Consider the following 20,510-nt stretch of genomic DNA (forward strand, 5'->3'; position numbering starts at 1 on the left):
TTCATTGAATAACTAGCCTACCTACTGACTAACTGACTAAGCGACTAACTGATCGTCCCAACTACAGAAGGACCGACTGAAAGAACAACCAGACAACCAAACGACGGAACCGGCCGGACCAACACTCAAGGTCTTAAAATAATTGAGAAGAAGAATATGCTGCCTTTCTATAACATCAAGAGATGGTTAGATATTCTAGTCTTCTCGGATAGGGACGAATAAATGGAGGTCCCGTCTCCTGCAGGGTTGGGGTAGGAGACGTTAATTTCCCACACACGAGATTACTGTGTGATCGATGTCCTCCCTGGGGTGGGATGGGTTGGAAGGTGATATCGATAGACTGAAGCGGCTGCCAGAGGCGCCTGATATGCTGACGTCTGTTCTCAACCTTACACTGCACCCGTAATTCAGCCTCTGGGCTGCAAGTGGTCAGATATAAAACTATATTTACATTATTTACAAAGAGCGACTGAAGAACTGACTGACCACAGGACTGAAAGACCGACTGACTGACAGTGTGATTGACCAAAGGACAAGTTGACGCCGTTACTGATAAAGAGATTAAACAACTACCTTTCTGAAAGAATATTGAACTGCACGCTTGAACAGCAGATAAACCATTAGTCTTTGGTTATTTAAATACATCACTAAAAACATAACTACCTTTATCTTCCATAATGATCATTTCCAAATTCGCAGAGGCTTTAGAACCGCCCTTAGAATTAAAGGAAAGTTCCAAATTAAAACTAGAACCAGTCTTAATTGTCCTTCCATTGTAGTCACTGGTGATTCTGTGAAGTTGGGTTTTGATAGCTGTACTTGCATCGGTAATATTTAGTTCAAATCCACTTCCATCAATTGTTCTTAAATGCAAAGAGATCTTTCTTCCTGGCGAAGCTCTGAAAACCTAGAGAATGCAAAGATTTTTTTATTCCTTTCACTAGAAGAGTTTTGATTTAAAAAGGCAGCAATATGCTGATAATGTCTCTAGGTTACAGCTATTCTTATGCAGGTGCTCCTATGCAGTAGCTCCCTTTCATGAAGTTTTGACTATTTAGATCTCTTCCACGAATACTTCCTTTTTAGGAAATTTATACAGGAAATAACATTCGGTAGGTGCCAACTGACTTCACGTGATAAATGAACACAGAAAAAGGGGTTCTGATCTAAATGTTTCGTCCATTTAGCCTGCAGAGCAAACTTTTTCATTGAATCGTTGGCCAATTTGAGATGGCTGAAAGGCGGTTTCTGTGTAGGATTTCCGCGGACGATTATCTGTACTTGGTATAAATGTTCCGATGATTAGAGGGATGCGCGACTTCGTCTTGGGGATTATTAAAAAATATTCACTTCACCTTCGGAGAGAAATTGTTGAATAATTATACTATTGCGCTAAACAGAGGCTACTGTTCATATATTTTACCGTTAATATTCGAGTGGCTTTGAGTTCACACAAGAGACTATAAACTTTTATATTCTCTTGGTTCACAGCGCACTCCGTACTTCTTTTCACCCTAATCGCTCAGACATTTTGACTAGAATACTCGATCTTACCTTATTGCAAGTAACCGGATGATGATTCCCAACGGCATCTAGAAGCAAAGGAAAAGAAGCTTTCTCTGGAATGACAGAACATAAATTCACTGCCAGACGCTTGTAGATAAGACCTCCTTCAAATCGTGCTCTCTCAACCGTGACGTTTTCAATGACAACATTACCACCGGAGCTCTCGATACTCACACCGGCCAGCGTGGGCCTCAGGATTGAAGAATCAACTAGGACCAATGGTTTGGCAAGTTCTTTTACATTTACGCCAGAGGCGCTATCATTAATTGTAACATGTAGTAACTCTGGAGCGTTTGTTACAGCATTTACGCCCTCGAGAGCATTCTCAATGTCCACGTGCACCAGCGAAGAAATTCCTTGTTTCTCTGAGGAATTCGTTGGTTCGAAGTAAATACCTTTCCAGTAAAAAATCTCGGCCAAATATGACAAGAGAGTGTCGCATTCAATGCCAACGTCCAGCCTGTGACCTGAAATATTTATTGTAATAGAAAATGAAAATAGGAAAATGGTTAGTGGACTATAAGTAGCCGATTTTGCAGTTCGAGGAAAGTCCTATTTATGTGGTTTCGGGGAGCTTGACTCAATCTCTTCCTCCCTTGATCTATACATTGTTTCTCTAAGAATTTATTCGAGTTTCAAGTCGGGCGAGTGAGTTAGGTATTCAGGACAACTTAAGGTCCTCTATCCAATAGCGTCACAGAGTGTACAGCTCAATAGTGTTGCGTAAAGAAATCCAAATTTAACTCAGCTGATTCCCAAAAAGATCGAAAGAAAATAGAAAAGAGCGTATACCAAGCATCCAAATGCCAAACTAAGTGTAACTGATTAACGCGTAATAGTTAAGAATGATCGCGTAACTTCCGTTGTCACGCAAGGAACATTAGACACTCAGACAAAACTAGCCTTTCATAAGCACGTGCTATCAGAACAAACGGAACGAAGGATAACTGAAAGATCGAAAGAATAAGAGTTAAGATTGGAGAAAGAGGTATGATTTGTAGTTTATTGTGCATGCTTGTCGATTTAGTTATAATTGGGTTCGTTGTTTTTGCCTGTATCGCCAGTGATTTGAAATATTTAGTAATTTTCTAGCATTGTGATACGCCCCCCTGTTTCGTGTCGTCACGAAACTTTTATCTTTTATCTTTTCAGTTTTTACGTGAATCAAGCAAGTAATTAAAGAAATTTGATAGATGGAAAGACTGGCTTGGTTCCTAGTAATATTCTTATCCAACCCTATCGCGTTCGGAGCACTAATGGAGTGTAAGACCATGTGAGAAGAACTCCGTTCGTTACACTAAGTTTGGACTTGTAAGCATTCGAGCTTGAATACGTCAACAGGGACAACTTAATGAAGACATCACGGACGTTTTCTCGCAGAAAAAATTGTCTCGAGTTTCCGAGATGGTAACTAAGGCATTCAGCAACTGGAAATTCGTCACCTGTACGCAATTACTATTGAGACAGGACCTCTGGTTAAAAATTTTGTTCGTTGCTCTTAGCGGCCACCTTTCCTCCAAACACGTACAAAGATCCCTTAAGGCTGGTTTTCATTAGCGACGGAATCGGAGTTGGAGTCGTAGTCGTAGTCGTAAGAGTGCTTATGACCCAGTGAAAATCGTAAAACGGAGTCGTAAGTGGAGTCATAAGCTCGACGGAATCGGAGTCGGAAGAATCAGAACGTTCCCATTTTCTTCCCATTCCGCCTATGACTCCGTCGCTTACGATCTAGTGAAAACTGCATTGTCGGAGTCGGAAGCGGAAGCGGAAGAATAAACCAATCACAATGCTCGATACCAGGCTCGCGAAAGTACAAATTTTGGCGCCAAAGAGAACATGGCGGACGAAGAGCAACTTTGGCGCTTATTAATCATTATTTTGCGCAGGTAGAGACAATGCAGGAATAATATCGTTTGAAAAGGAAAGCAATTTTGGGTTCGTGATATCTATCGACGTCGAGCAGCCTAGGAAGAGTATGCTAACCTCATCAGCGAACTACGACTTGGTGATCGTGAATCGTACTTTCGGTAGGTTCAGTTCGAGTATTTTAACTTTTAATTTCGTAATTTTACCGTCAAGCTCACACGTTTAAATTTGTTACGGCTATTTGTACATTTTGGAAAGATGAAATCGAGGATTGTGATTGGTTTATTCTTCCGCTTCCGCTTCCGACTCCGACAATGCAGTTTTCACTGGATCGTAAGCGATGGAGTCATAGGCAGCATCGGTGTTCTGCTTCCGACTCCGTCGGTTTGATTTTCACTAGATCGTATCGCTCCACGCTTCTGATTACGACTCCGACTACGACTCCGTCGCAAGTGAAAACCAGCCTTTAGTGTATGAATCCTATATAGCTTACTCGATCACGTATGTGGACATATTTTTTTCCCCTCTTTTGAAAATTCTACACGAATACCAAAATTGCTAAAGTCATTGAACAAAAAAGGTGTTAAGTTACTTTGGTGACATGGAAATTTTAAATTGGGTTGTCGGTAATCACTTGCTTTGAAACTAGAAAGACTATCATCCATGGAAAGGAACATGCAGCAAACACCGATGCATTACTTATGACTGAAATGAACTTACTACATGAATATGGATCATTTAAAATCCATGTGTAAGGACAATCCCATAGACTCTTTTCGGTTCCCTTACAGTTAACATATTTCATCATCACGGGGCCGCTACCAGGATCATAGTAATACCGCTTTGCTCCAAGGAAGCCAAGTTGTCTGCAGGCCACCTGCGTATCACTGATATCCCAAGTTTTCCAGTTGTTGCAGAGTGTCCCCCATCTTCCATTATACTGTAGCTCAAGGCGCCCGTTATTGTAGGATGTTCCATCCACAAGCCTTACCCCCCGACTGTAGAACTTAGCCCAGTCTGTTAAATTGCACAAATCTGTTTCTTCACAGGGAACCGCTCGGAAAGTAATTCTCTGCGAAGGTGTCCCTTTTGCATGAAACGATCCACGAACACGAATCCCCGCAGATGGAACAAAATTTACAATTACACCAGGTTCTATGGTAAGGGTGGCATTCTCTGGGACAATCAAGTCACTGGTTACCAAGTATGGACCATCTACACTCGTGAGGGTCTTGTTACCAATGACAGTGCCATTCAAGTTCCGTGAAATATTTTTCTCGCTCTCACAAAGACCGTGACCGAGAAAGATGGCTAGTAAAATGCAGGACTTTAAAAGCATCGTGACTATTCTGACTATCTGGTAAGGAACAAGGAGGATATGTGTGTGAGAAAAAGGAAAAATAAAAAGTATTGCTAGGGTGGAGGTCAGCAGAACTCAACGATATTTTGACGACAACTAGAGAGAGATTGGCGGCAAATAAGGAGGATTTGAAGGCAAATCAATTGGGTTCAGTGACAAAAGAGAAGAGTTTTGCGACAGCTCAAAAGAGTTGATGACTACTAAGACAGTTTTGGCGAGAAGAGTTTGGCGACAACTAAGAAAAGTTTGATGAGTACTAGAACAGTTTTGGCGAGAAGAGTTTGGCGACAACTATGGCCGGCTTGGTGACAGCTAATACGGTTTTGTGAGAACTTAGGAGAGTTTGGCCAGAAAGGAGGGTTTGACTACAGCTAAGCTAAGGAGAGTTTAACGACAACTAAAAAGAGTTTTGTGATAACTATGGAGAATTTGGCGACTACTAAAGAGAATTTTGCGATAACGTAGGAGTATTTGGTGACACCATAAGATGGTACGGCGACAACATGGGGGGTTTGGTACAACTAAGCTCAGGGTTTAGAAACTAAGAGTTTGGCTACAACTAGTTATAAAAAGGGGAAGAGTTTTGTGGCAAATAAGAAGAGTTTTGTGGCAAATAAGAAGAGTTTTGTGACAGCTAAGGAGTGTTTGGCGACAATTATGGATGGTTTGGTGACAACGAGGGCAAGTTTGGCGACAAATGAGGAATGCTTGGCAGTACCATAGGAGACTTTGGCGACAACTCAGGACGGTTTGGCGAAAACTAAGGATGGCTCGGTACAACTAAAGAAAGTTTAGCGACAACCATGAAGCGTTTGGGGACAACTATGGGGGGTATGCTGATAACTTTAGAAAGTTTGGCGACAACTAAAGATTGTTTGGTGACAACTAAGAGGAGATTGGCGACAACTCAGGATGGTTTGGCAAAAACTAAGGAGAACTTGGGTTGGGCGATAACTAAGAAGACTTTTGTGACAAATTAGAAGGGTCTGACGACAACAAATAAGGGTTCTGCGACAGCTAAATAGGGTTTCGTGACTTCAAAGGAGGGTTTGCCGACACCTAAGGAGGATTTGGTGACTACAAAGAAGAATTTGGCTACAACCAAGAAGAGTTTGGTAACAACTACGGAGGGTTTGTGGCGGTAGATGAGAAAGTGATGAAAACTAAGGAAGGTTTGGCAGACAAGTAAAAAACAGGATTGTGTGACAATTTTGAAGTTCGCGATTACGCTCCGTCACAAAATGCATAGCCTATTGTCTATCTTCTACCGTCTATCGTCTGTTTTAGTGTATAGCAGCATATTCGGCTCTTTTTGAAAATGTCTGAACTGTAAATCTTTTGCTCATGTTAAACTTTTCAGAAGAATAGAGACTTTGCCAAAATTTTCGCTTAAAAGCAAGGCTAGGACAGATTTTGACTCGTATCAGTCGCATCATAAATGCAGAATTATGCTACCAAAAACCCTCTTAAATCACTTGTTCCAATATCTAGCCCCCTAGGATACTTTTTCGTTAGTCTGTTCCACTCACTGGATTTGTTCTCGGTTGCCCCTGGTTCAACTCCTCGGCTGCACTCTGTAAATAGCCCACTAGTCTGCCTCATGACGGTGGGGATTTTTAAGCACTTATTTAGTTTGCTCGGGATATTAGCATGTATTGCTAATATGCCTAATCAGCCTCAACAACCCGAGTTTTAAAATAAAATTCCTTCAGTTCCTTTTCCTCCACGAAGTCCGTCGTGCGAGTCAAAAAGAAAAAAATTCAGTAAAAAAAATTGCCGTTAGTGCGCTGCGAGAACTCTTGAGGTGATGCTAATGCGCCGCAGGAGGTCCATAACTATGGAATAGAGCTGTATCTTCCGCGATAAATTCTTCAGCTTTGATAAATTTGTAGCAGTTTTCTTTCGTGTGCTCATTCGTTGAGTTGATACACTCAGAATATCAGATAAGGAAATTGCAAAGCGTATCAAATAACATAGATACCATTTTCAGTTATCTATGGGAATTTGTGCTAAGGAAGATGGATGAAATCACTAATAAATTTTATCTTCTTACGGTCTCATGAAGCTCCTTCTCTCCAAGTAATCGTCCCATCTTTTCATAGCAAATGTGCTCTGCAGCATCAAAATAACACCAGGATGTACCTTGATCTGTTAATCTTAATCATTTTCCAAACTTTTTTCGCTCTACAAAAGTCTGGAAGATTCTTCACTAACGTGAGTGCGATAATCTTACTAAGCTTAAATAATTAAGATCGGAGGAAAGATGGAGCTTATTCAACCCCATTCCTCTTCCCTCCTTCCCTGTTTCACCTTTAATTACAATTCTTCAAGTAATATTTTCTTCTATGCCATGGCCAGTCCGAAAGAGTATCGGTATTCATTAGACGCACCGTAATGCGCTATATAAGTAAAATGATAAAGTTATTATCGTCATTATTTTTAAGTAATAGTTACATCCAAATGCGATTTACAGGGGTTTGTCAAAAGTACGCAGATAGAAACACTGAAAAAAAAAAGAATGCGTGCGAAAGGCAATTGAAAAGAGAGACTGGAAAGAAAAAGCAGAAAAGACAACGGACGCAAGGAAAACATGAAAGTTCTTCTCGTAGTCTGGATACATGGAGAATAACAACACGAAAAACTGACACGATTAGCTTGATATCGGCGCGGATGAAATGCGAGGGGACCCGCACCGAGAGCCCGAGCGATTCACTTATCGTTGTAATATTTTTTGCCATATTTTTCTCTTTTTTTTTAACTTATGTTTTGTGTATAGTTTGTTATGATTTTCGGTCCCTCGGGCCCTACCGCAAAATAATAGACTTGAAGTGCTTTGACCCGTTTATTTAACGGACATTAGAAAATTCTTACGCCGTTCGACACTCTAGATTCCTACTAGCGAAAGCAGTTATTGTACGCCTTTTGCATCTAGTGCTACCACGACTATGTTCATGCAGTTTTCTGTTTCTTGAGGTTTCTTTTGCGAGAATTCGCAAATTTATTCACTTTCTTTTCTCGGCTTGTGTAACCCGTGATGAGTCAAGGATTAAGTTTTCTGCCTTGTTCGTTTGAAACAAGTTGTATCTGCTACACTTAACGTTTAGGCAAGTAAATTAAAGGTTACTTAACATTGTAAAAGTTTAAGAAACATTTTAGTGAGGTTGTAATACTTCATCTGCCATAAATAATATAGGCTCCTTTCTGAAGTCAACAAAACACTTCAGGAACTCGCAAGCGAAAGCTAATCTAGATTTTGCCACAACTAGATGTACGAGAGCAAATCATCAGTACAAACTTTACGTCAAACCAGCAAGACTTAATTGTTATAAACATTCGTTCTTCATTAGGATTGTTAAATTATGGAATGAATTACCAAGAAACATAGTGGAAGCTGATAATCTTCAGCATTTTAAATCTCTGCTTAAATTGTACTTAAATATTTAATTATAACTAAGTATTTTATTTTCATTTAGACTTATTTTTTAGGGAGTTTTCACATAGGGATAACCTCTTAACTTCCTTTTCTGGAAGCATATTTTCCATTTCCTCTTAGTGTACACATAGTCTGCTTCTGGAATAAATAAAGTATGTATGTATGTATGTATGTATGTATGTATGTATGTATTCGTCGCAATCCACATTAATCACGTCCCTAAATAGCAGCAGGCACCCTGCAGGTACTATGCAAATTTTTGGACTGAAAACCGCTTTGTTGCGGTTTTTCGTCCATAATCTGGCGCTGCAAAATGACACTTTTGATGTGCTTTGACCCTTTAATCAAAATTATCTTTCTAACTCCTTTCGCTCCACATAGGTGTCAACAATTCGCGGCTAACTTCAGAGGAGGCTTATATATCCAGAAGACCATAAAGAAATTTAAAAGACACTTCGAGAGATTTTATATGGAAGGCCGCAAAATACTTGTAAAGCGTTGATCAAATGATTCTGACGTCATATAAACGGGCCATTTGAACTGCTTTTGTTTTGCTGAAATAATGAAGACAGGCTTTTGTGGTTACGTCGATTAAGAGAAAATAGTTTACTTTTCTGGTTACGTTTCGTTGCACTCGCCCAAAAAAAATTTTGGTCGTTGAAGAAAAGTCAACTTGATTAAAGGAAGACGTAAACTGAAAATAAAGCTGGTAAAGACTCCCTCTAACTTGAGCTAAGAAATCCATTTGAAGTAACGAGCAACCTGCTTTGAAGCATTGATATTTGGTGTCCAACCAAACATTGGAGTTCTTTTGTTGAGTTGATAAACTCCGAATATTAGATTAGGAAATTACAAAGCATATCAAAATAATATCAACAACATTTTCACTGATTTATGGGAATTTGTGCTAAGGAAGATGGAAGAAGTCACGGTCAAATTTCATCTTGTTACGGTCTCATGAGGCTCCTTGTCCTCCAATATAGGAACTCTAGGAAGTATTTTTCGTTTGAAAAGATTTTTATCTGCTTCTCATAACTTTCATGCAAGTGAAATTAAGGTAGTTATTGCTGTCAAGTTTTGGAAACTTCTCGTGAGGGGGTGATTTATCATCGGCGATAAAGAATATAGGCTCTTTTCAGTCAACAAAAACTAGTCAACAAAACACTTGATGAACTCGAAAGCGAAAACTTCTTTGGCCTTGAGGCAAAACACATTATCTACCTCCCTAAATAGCTGCACCCTGCAAGTTTAATGTCAATTGTTTTCCTGACAACTATTGAATTCGCTTTGGTTTGATTCTTTGTCCATTATCTGTCCGCAGCAAAACAGCACGTCTATCGTCTGTTTTAGTGTATAGCAGCATATTCAGCTCTTTTTGAAAATGTCTGAACTGTAAATCTTTTGCTCATGTTAAACTTTTCAGAAGAATAGAGACTTTGCCAAAATTTTCGCTTAAAAGCAAGGCTAGGACAGATTTTGACTCGTATCAGTCGCATCATAAATGCAGAATTATGCTACCAAAAACCCTCTTAAATCACTTGTTCCAATATCTAGCCCCCTAGGATACTTTTTCGTTAGTCTGTTCTTGGGACAACTAAAATCAATCACTAATTTCATGGGGACAACAACGAAACAAGAACCAGATCGGAAAACTCAGGATTGACCTCGTTCTTCCTGCCCAACCTTGGAAGTGGCTTGGTCTCAATAACATTCCAAATCATTCCTAAGTGTCCATACGCAGGCACTAACATGGCTACTGTCATTAGTCCTGTAAATATTTAAGATAAAAATTCTTATCCTTGAAAGACTTAAATCAAAAGATGCCCTTGGGGAATCAGTTTCTTCCACCCAAGTTGAGCGCGTAAGCGAGCCGAGTATGGCAAGTCTAGATCTGTCAACATGTTTAACTACAAACATTTTGGCCTTTCATTATGAATAAGTCAGCTTTGGAAGGCAATTTGTACGCAGCCATCCAGCCGCCAGTAACAATGTGACTAAAAGATATTTCAATAAGGAAAACTGTCTCCAGTTCCCATTCGTCTTGGCCACGGATTCTTTATCAACAGCCAAAACTTATTACAAATTTTAATAGCATATGATATGTAGAAACAATCCTGAAATGAATAAAAGTAGTATAATTTCCACCTAAGAAATCAACATCTCCCTTGATAAATGGCAAAGGTCGTTCACTGTCAGGAATCTTTCGATTGCTTCTAGCACAAGAGATTTTCCCGATAATTTTCACGTTAAACGACCAACAGACTCGAATATCTTTTCTATATTTATATCCCAACACAAAGGAAAATTAGAAAGGCTCGCTTAAATATCGACTCGTAGGTGGGTTTTTGAAATTTTAAACTTATTTCACGCGATTGCAGCTTATCACTAGGCAACGAGAACAAAAGGAACAATGTTCACTCCCATAGCGTGACAGTCACGCAGTCCATTTTTCAACACCACTATATATCGTAGAACCCGCACAACAAATGTTGGTTCATTTTGAAATGATTGGTTCGCAGCTTTTCCTCTAATACTCGACTAATATACGATGATCATTTTATGAAAGGTTAAATCAACGTTGTACACTTAAAGAATTTCTCTCAGGAATCTGTAGCTCTTAAGAAACAAGAGACATCAATTTATAAAGCAATTCCCGGAAACGTAGCTTTTGCTAGATGTAATTAATGTGTCTCGCTTGCTTGCAAATTGGAAACATTTCAGATAAAATATGGCGAAAGCATATTTCAAGCCATCGAATATCATAATTAGGGGGCCGTGGTTATATTTTGATCATTTTCATTTTTAATTGATACTGCATCCTCCTCAAAATCCCTAGGCGACCTGTGCGTATCCAAATTTGATTAAGAAGTTTTTCTAATCTCGAAACTGCATTCACACTTTTCAATCATAAAACTTCTAAGTTTCTGCCCTATCTTTGGTTTTTCAGTGTAGAAGGCCGAATCACGTTACTAAACGGTTTGTTCTGTCCCTTCCGGCGGTATCATCTGTATCATCCGCGTATTTAGTCAACAAACTTGAATATTACAAATGCACGTCGCGTCTTTGCTCGGTACGTGCAAATGATAGAGCAAAATTCGTTCGTTTTATGTTCAGGGCCGTGGCCAGACTTCACAACAAGACTAGGCAAGTTTCGGGTCTGGAATGTGCCCCCAGAAAATTTTGAAATCTAGAGGCTCAGAAATGCTCTTTCAAGCATTTTCCATGGCGTTTTTCTTCAGAAAAGTCAATCTTGGGCAAATGAAGGAGTTCACTTTTTTTTATTGCTGAGCGATGCTGGTGCCAAAAAAAGGCCAAAATCAAGACGAGGCATTTGCCTCGTCTTGCCTAATGCTAGATACGGCACAATGTAAACATTGTGAGAGCAATACGTCGATTGGAGAAGTTCTTGGAAAGCCGAACTGTCCACGTCTAGACACGAGGGTGGCTTCTCCTGGCGTTTTTCTTTATATTCTATATCGTAAGTGGACTTAATTTCTTTCCAGACGGCAAGATTTCTACGAAATTGCCCCGAGATCTCTGGCGTGACGTTACGTATACGTTCCTTTCCTAAGAGATATCAAGGGTCGCCTTAAAACGTTGAATAGTTTTAAGAAATCAAGCCATTTATATAGAAACATAACACCAATTCAAAAAACTGCAAAGAGAAATGATCTGCTCGAAAAAAACTTCGACACTATTCTAATATTTTTGGCTTTTGTAGGATAGGATGGGAACTAATGAACCGAAAGTTACGTTTGTCGTTGAACAAGAGTAACGCCAAATCAAAACAGCCCAGTTTCAAGTGCTGCTTGCTTGCGTAAGCACCAGTTATCATCAATAGAATAGACTTCCAGGAATCTGTGGCCTCCCAGATATGAAGTAATATGAATTGGAAGGACTAAACCACGCTATACACATTTACACCAATTTTGACTTGTTGGTTTACGAAATCGAAAAGAAGAAATAGAAAGAAAACAAACATGAAAGAGAGCAGAGGTGCTTTTCAAGCAATCACTCAGATTCCACCTCGAAACAAATTTATTACTTTTGAATATAAAACTAGACTATTAGAAATAGAACGCTCGATTATTCACAACTTCCAGACCAGCAAAAACAGCAAATCCAAGGTTCAATTTGCCATTGAGATTATGAGGAATGGCATGGAGTCATCGAAAGTTGAATATTAAGGGCGCCGGCATAACTTCCAAAATTGATTGAGAACTAGTCACAAGACATTTAAAAGATTATGTAGCGACTTAATAACAATAGAAGGTTCTTTGGGCAATGTTTACGAGTTTGATGGAAACTACTGAGCCTTTAGGTATCAGTGTCATGATATAGTACTAGATCATTCGAGTTCGTCCTTCTTGTCTCCGAACCTTAGACACCAAGAAAGTACGGTTGGTTCCTCCTCTTACTTTCCTAGACCTGTGTCATTTCAGAAGTATAGCCACCTTTTTATTTAATAAATATATTTTTTTGTTTTTCCTAACCTTTGGTAGAGCTTAGCAGATAAAAGTTGTAAAATAGTAAATAATTACATTATTTCTTTTACAAGTTTAAAGCAGCAGTGTACTAACCGAACTTTTCCCAAACCCAGACTTGCTGGTTTCTATCTATTGCAGCACTATTGCAAACGAAGCTTGACTGTGGACCAAAAAATCGACCGCAGTTATATTCATTTGTGAGGAAAGCAGACAACAATACTTTTATTACCACTCCATCTCGCAAACATTTAGACTAGCTGCTGTCTACACAGAATTAATGCGCCATCTTGCTGGTCATCGACAATAATTTAAATACACAAACAGTCACACCATTTGGTATTATGAGTACAGTTTTGCATTATGTTCATGTATCTTTTAGCACCACTGTGAAACAGCCATTTGCGAAAATTCATCAGTGTTCAAGATTTTTGGAAGGGGTAGCAAACTGATGAGAAACATGTAAGAAATATCACTGCTGTCCCATTTCTTCGGCCTCTGCCTTCCATCTAACTGACACTCAAACCACCGTCAAATGAAGTCGATCTTGAGCTTTCATGCTCGACCTTTAAACGAACTGATATAAGCATTGTGAAGAATAAGATACCTATCCCTGAATAGCTTTATTCAAGTGATACCTGAGGAAGTTTTCTTTGCTGAGTGCAGAAACGAGTCGAGTGAAAAGTCTGTCAACCTGTTTAACAATACTTACAATATTGCCTTTGTCTATTACTTGCTGAAAACAGTTTTGGACATGTACAGTTATTTCTATCCAGCCACTGCTAATATCGCGAATAAATGCAATCTGAACAAGGATAGTTGTTTCAATGATACTTCCTGTGAACTTATTCTGCGAAATTCCATAAATCAATTCCACGAATTCTGAACACCACTTTATATAATCACGTTCTGCTGTTCCTTTCGACAATTTCTTTATTTCTCTTTTAAGAACTACTATGCTTTTCAATTGTATGAGATGAAAATAAATGTAGTACTAAAATGAACAAGATAACGTAATTTTCTTCTCTTTCAAAAATCATATATTCAGATGGCAAATGGCAAAGAATGTCCACAACATTGCTTTGAGCCCAGATGCATATGGGAAGTCAACGTGTCATTGATCAATTATCCTGATAGCTAAAGACGAAATAAAAGAACTAGTTTTCCTTTAACTGGGACACAATATCAATGAAGAAACATAATAAAAGAATCTTTCTAGACGAAAAATAACAGCCACCTAGTCTTTTCTCGGCAAGCGTTTGCTGTACCACGAACGCCGCGATAGAGGCGTAGTGTTACATGGGGTTTTAAGCGAAAAATTTCGATTATCCTTGTCATTTGTGGTCTTTCATTTTATGAAAAATTGCATTTTAGAGTAACCAGTACATAATTCTGTCGCTTTATGGTTGAAAATTTCAAAAGAGAGTCAAACAAAAGCGATCAAAGCTGGTACAATTGCTGGGCAAATGTAGATACTGTGCATCCGTATCTGAAGTAACCGTTTAGGGTACGTGGTTCATCTTGCAATTATTGCATCGCTCGCTGTATTTTCTTTGCATTCGACTTAAGTTTTCAATGACCTTCTCTATGAAGGTGAAATCAACTTTGTACGCTTGGAAAAAATTTTTTTCCCAGGGAACTGAAGTTCTTTAGAATTAAAGACCTTCTCGAGTTATTCTCGGAAACTTTGTTTTGCTGAGCGCTATTGATGTATCTCGTTTGCTTGCAAAGAAGGCAAACTATGAGAAAAGCATATTCCAAGCCATCGAAGAACGTGCTCAGAGTGCGGTGGTTTTACTGAAATCATAATCACTTTTTATTCAAAACCAAAACTGCAGCAGTTGATTCGGTACGATCCATCAGTTTCCTCCCCAAAACTATGGTCACTGTGATGACCGGTGCTTATCTAAATTCCCAGAATCTGTCTGACCTCAGAAATGCATCGAACTCAGTATTCAGAGACGCTTTTAGATCACAAAACTTCGAAATAACTGCCCTGTTTTTTTTCCTTTCCTCAATACGTGGTACGTACTTTTTGTGTGTCAACTTGAGGCATGAATTAGATAAAATTTCACGTTACTTTTATGATTTTACTATTATGATTTCTTTTTTTTACAGTGATCACCTTTGCATCACATGTCTTGAATTAGTAGACGACCGTTAAATATTGCAAATCATTTATCCTCACATCTTTGTGCTATAAAAGTTGTTCTGAAGGCAGAACAACACTCATTCCATCTCCATTCTTATGGAACCTCTTTGGACATAGAACTGAATGCACACGGACGAAATTAAACTGAATTATTTCGTTGCTATGGGAAGCCTCTAAGTTCCTTTGCGCGATGCAACTAGTGTAAACAGAGAATGTAAGATACTTACTTGAATCATCCTCACTGTTTTATGAGCTCACAAGAGAAAAAAAAATCATCGCAGCTCAATGATTACTCTTTCTGTGTGATTTCCTGCGAAACTCCTCGCTCCCGAGTCTAATCATAATATCATTGCTTGCACGTGAAAGATGTACACTTTTCAAGCTCAAGTGACAGTGACGTCACGGTAATTCCGAGAAAGCCACAGTTGTTGAGTCTAGAGAACGGTTTTGTAAATTTAAAAATTGTCGAAAGAAATAACGCTATTGACAAAAGCAAAAACAAAGTGGTCGTGCTTCGTATATTTCTTCCTTGAGCGTGTTTATTTGCATCGTTTTTTCTGTTTCTCGTCATTTTTGTTCTTTCCCATGCAGAGCTGACTCTAATTTAAATATAATCTACTGGTCAATATTTTGAAACTAGAGACAGGAAACAGTGCATTGCACCGTAAGGTCGCACGCCAGTATGACGATGTAACGTATCTCGTTCTATTTGTCTTGCAGTACGTAGAGACAAATGTTGCCGAAAACATACAGTTTTGAAAAGAAATACACAAGCTCCCCCTCTTTCTCGGTAAAGTGGTTTTTAGGCAAATCATCTTTTCTCAGAAATCCTTCCTATCATACTGCGTTCAAGTTACATCTACGAATTTGACAAGCCTTAAGTTTTCTAGCTAACAGGTAACATAACATTGATCGGAGCATTTTAACTTGCAAACCTTCCACACTGGGTCGGGTTATGGTTAAATGTTGTCTGTGAGTGAGGTTATCTTGCCAACATTATGACGCGCGGAAAACATGTGCTGAAAAAAGTTCGTAGCTCTTATATTAATTAAAGAGCGTGAGCGAAAGGAAAAATTCTGAGTTATTACCAGATCTACACCATTCACCATGTTTATAAAGTACTTTATGTGACCAATACATGATTTTAAGGGGTACTGTAGTTAGGTACTGCATAAGGTACTCCATGGAGTAGGGCTCCGCGTTTTGCCATCTCCCTCTTGCAAACAACTTATCGACGGTGCACTTTTCATGTATTACTTTTCGCAGTATTAATTAGTCTTACGTTGACCTAAAACTATCTATTTATCGAGTTTGATTTCTCTTCTCTTCACTAAAGTTTGTCTTGCTTTATTTTAAGCTTCAAACCGTAAGTCGAAAGACCAGAATCAATTATTTTCCTTAAAGTATTTATACTGAATCATTCACTGAAATCACGATTAACCAAATGATTGCAAAAATGAAACTTTGATTGCAAAACCAATTCTCCTGGTCAATACCAAAGTAAATGTTTATGGAGGAGGGTGTGGAGAATATGGATACTGATGCTAGAGAGTAGAGGGTTGCTATATATGGAAAATGTTTAGAGGAGAGTGTGGAGAATATGGATACTGATGTTAGAGAGTAGAAGGTCGCCATATATGAAAAATGTTTAGAGGAGAGTGTGGAGAATATGGATACTGATGCTAGAGAGTAGAAGGTTGCTATATATGGAAAATGTTTAGAGGAGAGTATGGAGAATATGGATACTGATGGTAGAGAGTAGAAGGTCGCTATATATGGAAAATGTTTAGAGGAGAGTGTGGAGAATATGGATACTGATGCTAGAGAGTAGAAGGTTGCTATATATGGAAAATGTTTAGAGGAGAGTGTGGAGAATATGGATACTGATGCTAGACAGTAGAAGGTCGCTATATATGGAAAATGTTTAGAGGAGAGAGTGGAGAATATGGATACTGATGCTAGAGAGTAGAAGGTTGCTATATATGGAAAATGTTTAGAGGAGAGTGTGGAGAATATGGATACTGATGCTAGAGAGTAGAAGGTTGCTATATATGGAAAATGTTTAGAGGAGAGTGTGGAGAATACGGATACTGATGCTAGAGAGTAGAAGGTTGCTATATATGGAAAATGTTTAGAGGAGAGTGTGGAGAATATGGATACTGATGCTAGAGAGTAGAAGGTTGCTATATATGGAAAATGTTTAGAGGAGAGTGTGGAGAATATGGATACTGATGCTAGAGAGTAGAAGGTTGCTATATATGGAAAATGTTTAGAGGAGAGTGTGGAGAATATGGATAGTGATGCTAGAGACTAGAAGGTTGCTATACATGGAAAATGTTTAGAGGAGAGTGTGGAGAATATCGATACTGATGCTAGAGAGTAGAAGGTTGCTATATATGGAAAATGTATAGAGGAAAGTGTGGAGAATATGGATACTGATGCTAGAGAGTAGAAAGTTGTTATATATGGAAAATGTTTAGAGGAGAGTGTGGAGAATATGATTACTGATGCTAGAGAGTAGAAGGTTACTACATATGGAAAATGTTTAAAGGAGAGTGTGTAGTATATGGATACTGATGCTAGAGAGTAGAATGTTGCTATATATGGAAAATGTTTACGGAGGAGAGTGTGGAGAATATGGATACTGATGCTAGAGAGTAGAAGGTTTATATATTTGGAAAATGTTTAGAGGAGAGTGTGGAGAATATGGATACTGATGCTAGAGAGTAGAAGAATGCTATATATGGAAAATGTTTATAGGAGAGTGTGGAGAATATGAATACTGATGCTAGAGAGTAGAAGGTTGCTATATATGGAAAATGTTGAGAGGAGAGTGTGTAGATTATGGATACTGATGCTAGAGAGTAGAATGTTGCTATAAATGAAAAATGTTTAGAGGGGAGAGTGGATGATATGGATACTAATGCTAGAGAGTAGAAGGTTGATATATATGGATAATGTTTAGAGGGGAGTGTGGAGAAATTGGATACTGATGCTACAGAGTAGAACAGTGCTATATATGGAAAATGTTTAGAGGAGAGTGTGGAGAATATGGATACTGATGCTAGAGATTAGAAGGTTGCTACATATGGAAAATGTTTAGAGGAGAGTGTGGAGAATATGGATACTGATGCTAGAGAGTAGAAGGTTGCTATATATGGAAAATGTTTAGAGGAGAGTGTGGAGAATATGGATACTGATGCTAGAGAGTAGAAGGTCGCTATATATGGAAAATGTTTAGAGGAGAGTGTGGAGAATATGGATACTGATGCTAGAGAGTAGAAGGTTGCTATATATGGAAAATGTTTAGAGGAGAGTGTGGAGAATATGGATAGTGATGCTAGAGACTAGAAGGTTGCTATATATGGAAAATGTTTAGAGGAGAGTGTGGAGAATATGGATACTGATGCTAGAGAGTAGAAGGTTGCTGTATATGGAAAATGTTTAGAGGAGAGTGTGGAGAATATGGATACCGATGCTAGAGAGTAGAAGGTCGCTATATATGGAAAATGTTTAGAGGAGGGTGTGGAGAATATGGATACTGATGCTAGAGAGTAGAAGGTCGCTATATATGGAAAATGTTTAGAGGAGGGTGTGGAGAATATGGATACTGATGCTAGAGAGTAGAAGGTCGCTATATATGGAAAATGTTTAGAGGAGAGTGTGGTGAATATGGATACTGATGCTAGAGAGTAGAAGGTTGCTATATATGGAAAATGTTGAGAGGAGAGTGTGTAGATTATGGATACTGATGCTAGAGAGTAGAATGTTGCTATAAATGAAAAATGTTTAGAGGGGAGAGTGGATGATATGGATACTAATGCTAGAGAGTAGAAGGTTGATATATATGGATAATGTTTAGAGGGGAGTGTGGAGAAATTGGATACTGATGCTACAGAGTAGAACAGTGCTATATATGGAAAATGTTTAGAGGAGAGTGTGGAGAATATGGATACTGATGCTAGAGATTAGAAGGTTGCTACATATGGAAAATGTTTAGAGGAGAGTGTGGAGAATATGGATACTGATGCTAGAGAGTAGAAGGTTGCTATATATGGAAAATGTTTAGAGGAGAGTGTGGAGAATATGGATACTGATGCTAGAGAGTAGAAGGTCGCTATATATGGAAAATGTTTAGAGGAGAGTGTGGTGAATATGGATACTGATGCTAGAGAGTAGAAGGTTGCTATATATGGAAAATGTTTAGAGGAGAGTGTGGAGAATATGGATAGTGATGCTAGAGACTAGAAGGTTGCTATATATGGAAAATGTTTAGAGGAGAGTGTGGAGAATATGGATACTGATGCTAGAGAGTAGAAGGTTGCTGTATATGGAAAATGTTTAGAGGAGAGTGTGGAGAATATGGATACCGATGCTAGAGAGTAGAAGGTTGCTATATATAGAAAATGTTTAGAGGAGAGTGTGGAGAATATGGATACTGATGCTAGAGAGTAGAAGGTTGCTATATATGGAAAATGTTTAGAGGAGAGTGTGGAGAATATGGATACTGATGCTAGAGAGTAGAAGGTTGCTATATATGGAAAATGTTTAGAGGAGAGTGTGGAGAATATGGATACTGATGCTAGAGAGTAGAAGGTTGCTATATATAGAAAATGTTTAGAGGAGAGTGTGGAGAATATGGATACTGATGCTAGAGAGTAGAAGGTTGCTACATATGATAAATGTTTAGAGGAGAGTGTGGAGAATATGGATACTGATGCTAGAGAGTAGAAGGTTGCTATATATGGAAAATGTTTAGAGGAGGGTGTGGAGAATATGGATACTGATGCTAGAGAGTAGAAGGTCGCTATATATGGAAAATGTTTAGAGGAGGGTGTGGAGAATATGGATACTGATGCTAGAGAGTAGAAGGTCGCTATATATGGAAAATGTTTAGAGGAGGGTGTGGAGAATATGGATACTGATGCTAGAGAGTAGAAGGTCGCTATATATGGAAAATGTTTAGAGGAGAGTGTGGTGAATATGGATACTGATGCTAGAGAGTAGAAGGTTGCTATATATGGAAAATGTTTAGAGGAGAGTGTGGAGAATATGGATAGTGATGCTAGAGAGTAGAAGGTTGCTATATATGGAAAATGTTTAGAGGAGAGTGTGGAGAATATGGATACTGATGCTAGAGAGTAGAAGGTTGCTGTATATGGAAAATGTTTAGAGGAGAGTGTGGAGAATATGGATACTGATGCTAGAGAGTAGAAGCTTGCTATATATGGAAAATGTTTAGAGGAGAGTGTGGAGAATATGGATAGTGATGCTAGAGAGTAGAAGGTTGCTATATATGGAAAATGTTTAGAGGAGAGTGTGGAGAATATGGATACTGATGCTAGAGAGTAGAAGGTTGCTGTATATGGAAAATGTTTAGAGGAGAGTGTGGAGAATATGGATACTGATGCTAGAGAGTAGAAGGTTGCTATATATAGAAAATATTTAGAGGAGAGTGTGGAGAATATGGATACTGATGCTAGAGAGTAGAAGGTCGCTATATATGGAAAATGTTTAGAGGAGAGTGTGGTGAATATGGATACTGATGCTAGAGAGTAGAAGGTTGCTATATATGGAAAATGTTTAGAGGAGAGTGTGGAGAATATGGATAGTGATGCTAGAGAGTAGAAGGTTGCTATATATGGAAAA

General features: G+C 38.7%; 1 protein-coding gene across 1 annotated transcript in view; it reads right to left on the minus strand.

Moving 5' to 3' along the window:
• LOC111339207 (uncharacterized) overlaps nt 1-15,245 on the minus strand; it is a 50,026-nt gene extending 34,781 nt beyond the window's left edge. Inside the window, exons 1-4 of the mRNA XM_088759586.1 lie at nt 15,089-15,245; nt 4,153-4,789; nt 1,555-2,033; nt 664-907 (exon numbers count right to left, since the gene is read on the minus strand). Coding sequence (XP_088615712.1) covers nt 664-907; nt 1,555-2,033; nt 4,153-4,789; nt 15,089-15,097 — 1,369 coding nt within the window. The 5' untranslated portion in view covers nt 15,098-15,245. The remainder of the gene's footprint in view (nt 1-663; nt 908-1,554; nt 2,034-4,152; nt 4,790-15,088) is intronic.
• Nucleotides 15,246-20,510: the final 5,265 nt, after the last annotated feature.

Source organism: Stylophora pistillata, chromosome 5 (assembly GCF_964205215.1).
Source record: "Stylophora pistillata chromosome 5, jaStyPist1.2, whole genome shotgun sequence".
Classification (NCBI taxonomy): Eukaryota; Metazoa; Cnidaria; class Anthozoa; order Scleractinia; family Pocilloporidae; genus Stylophora; species Stylophora pistillata.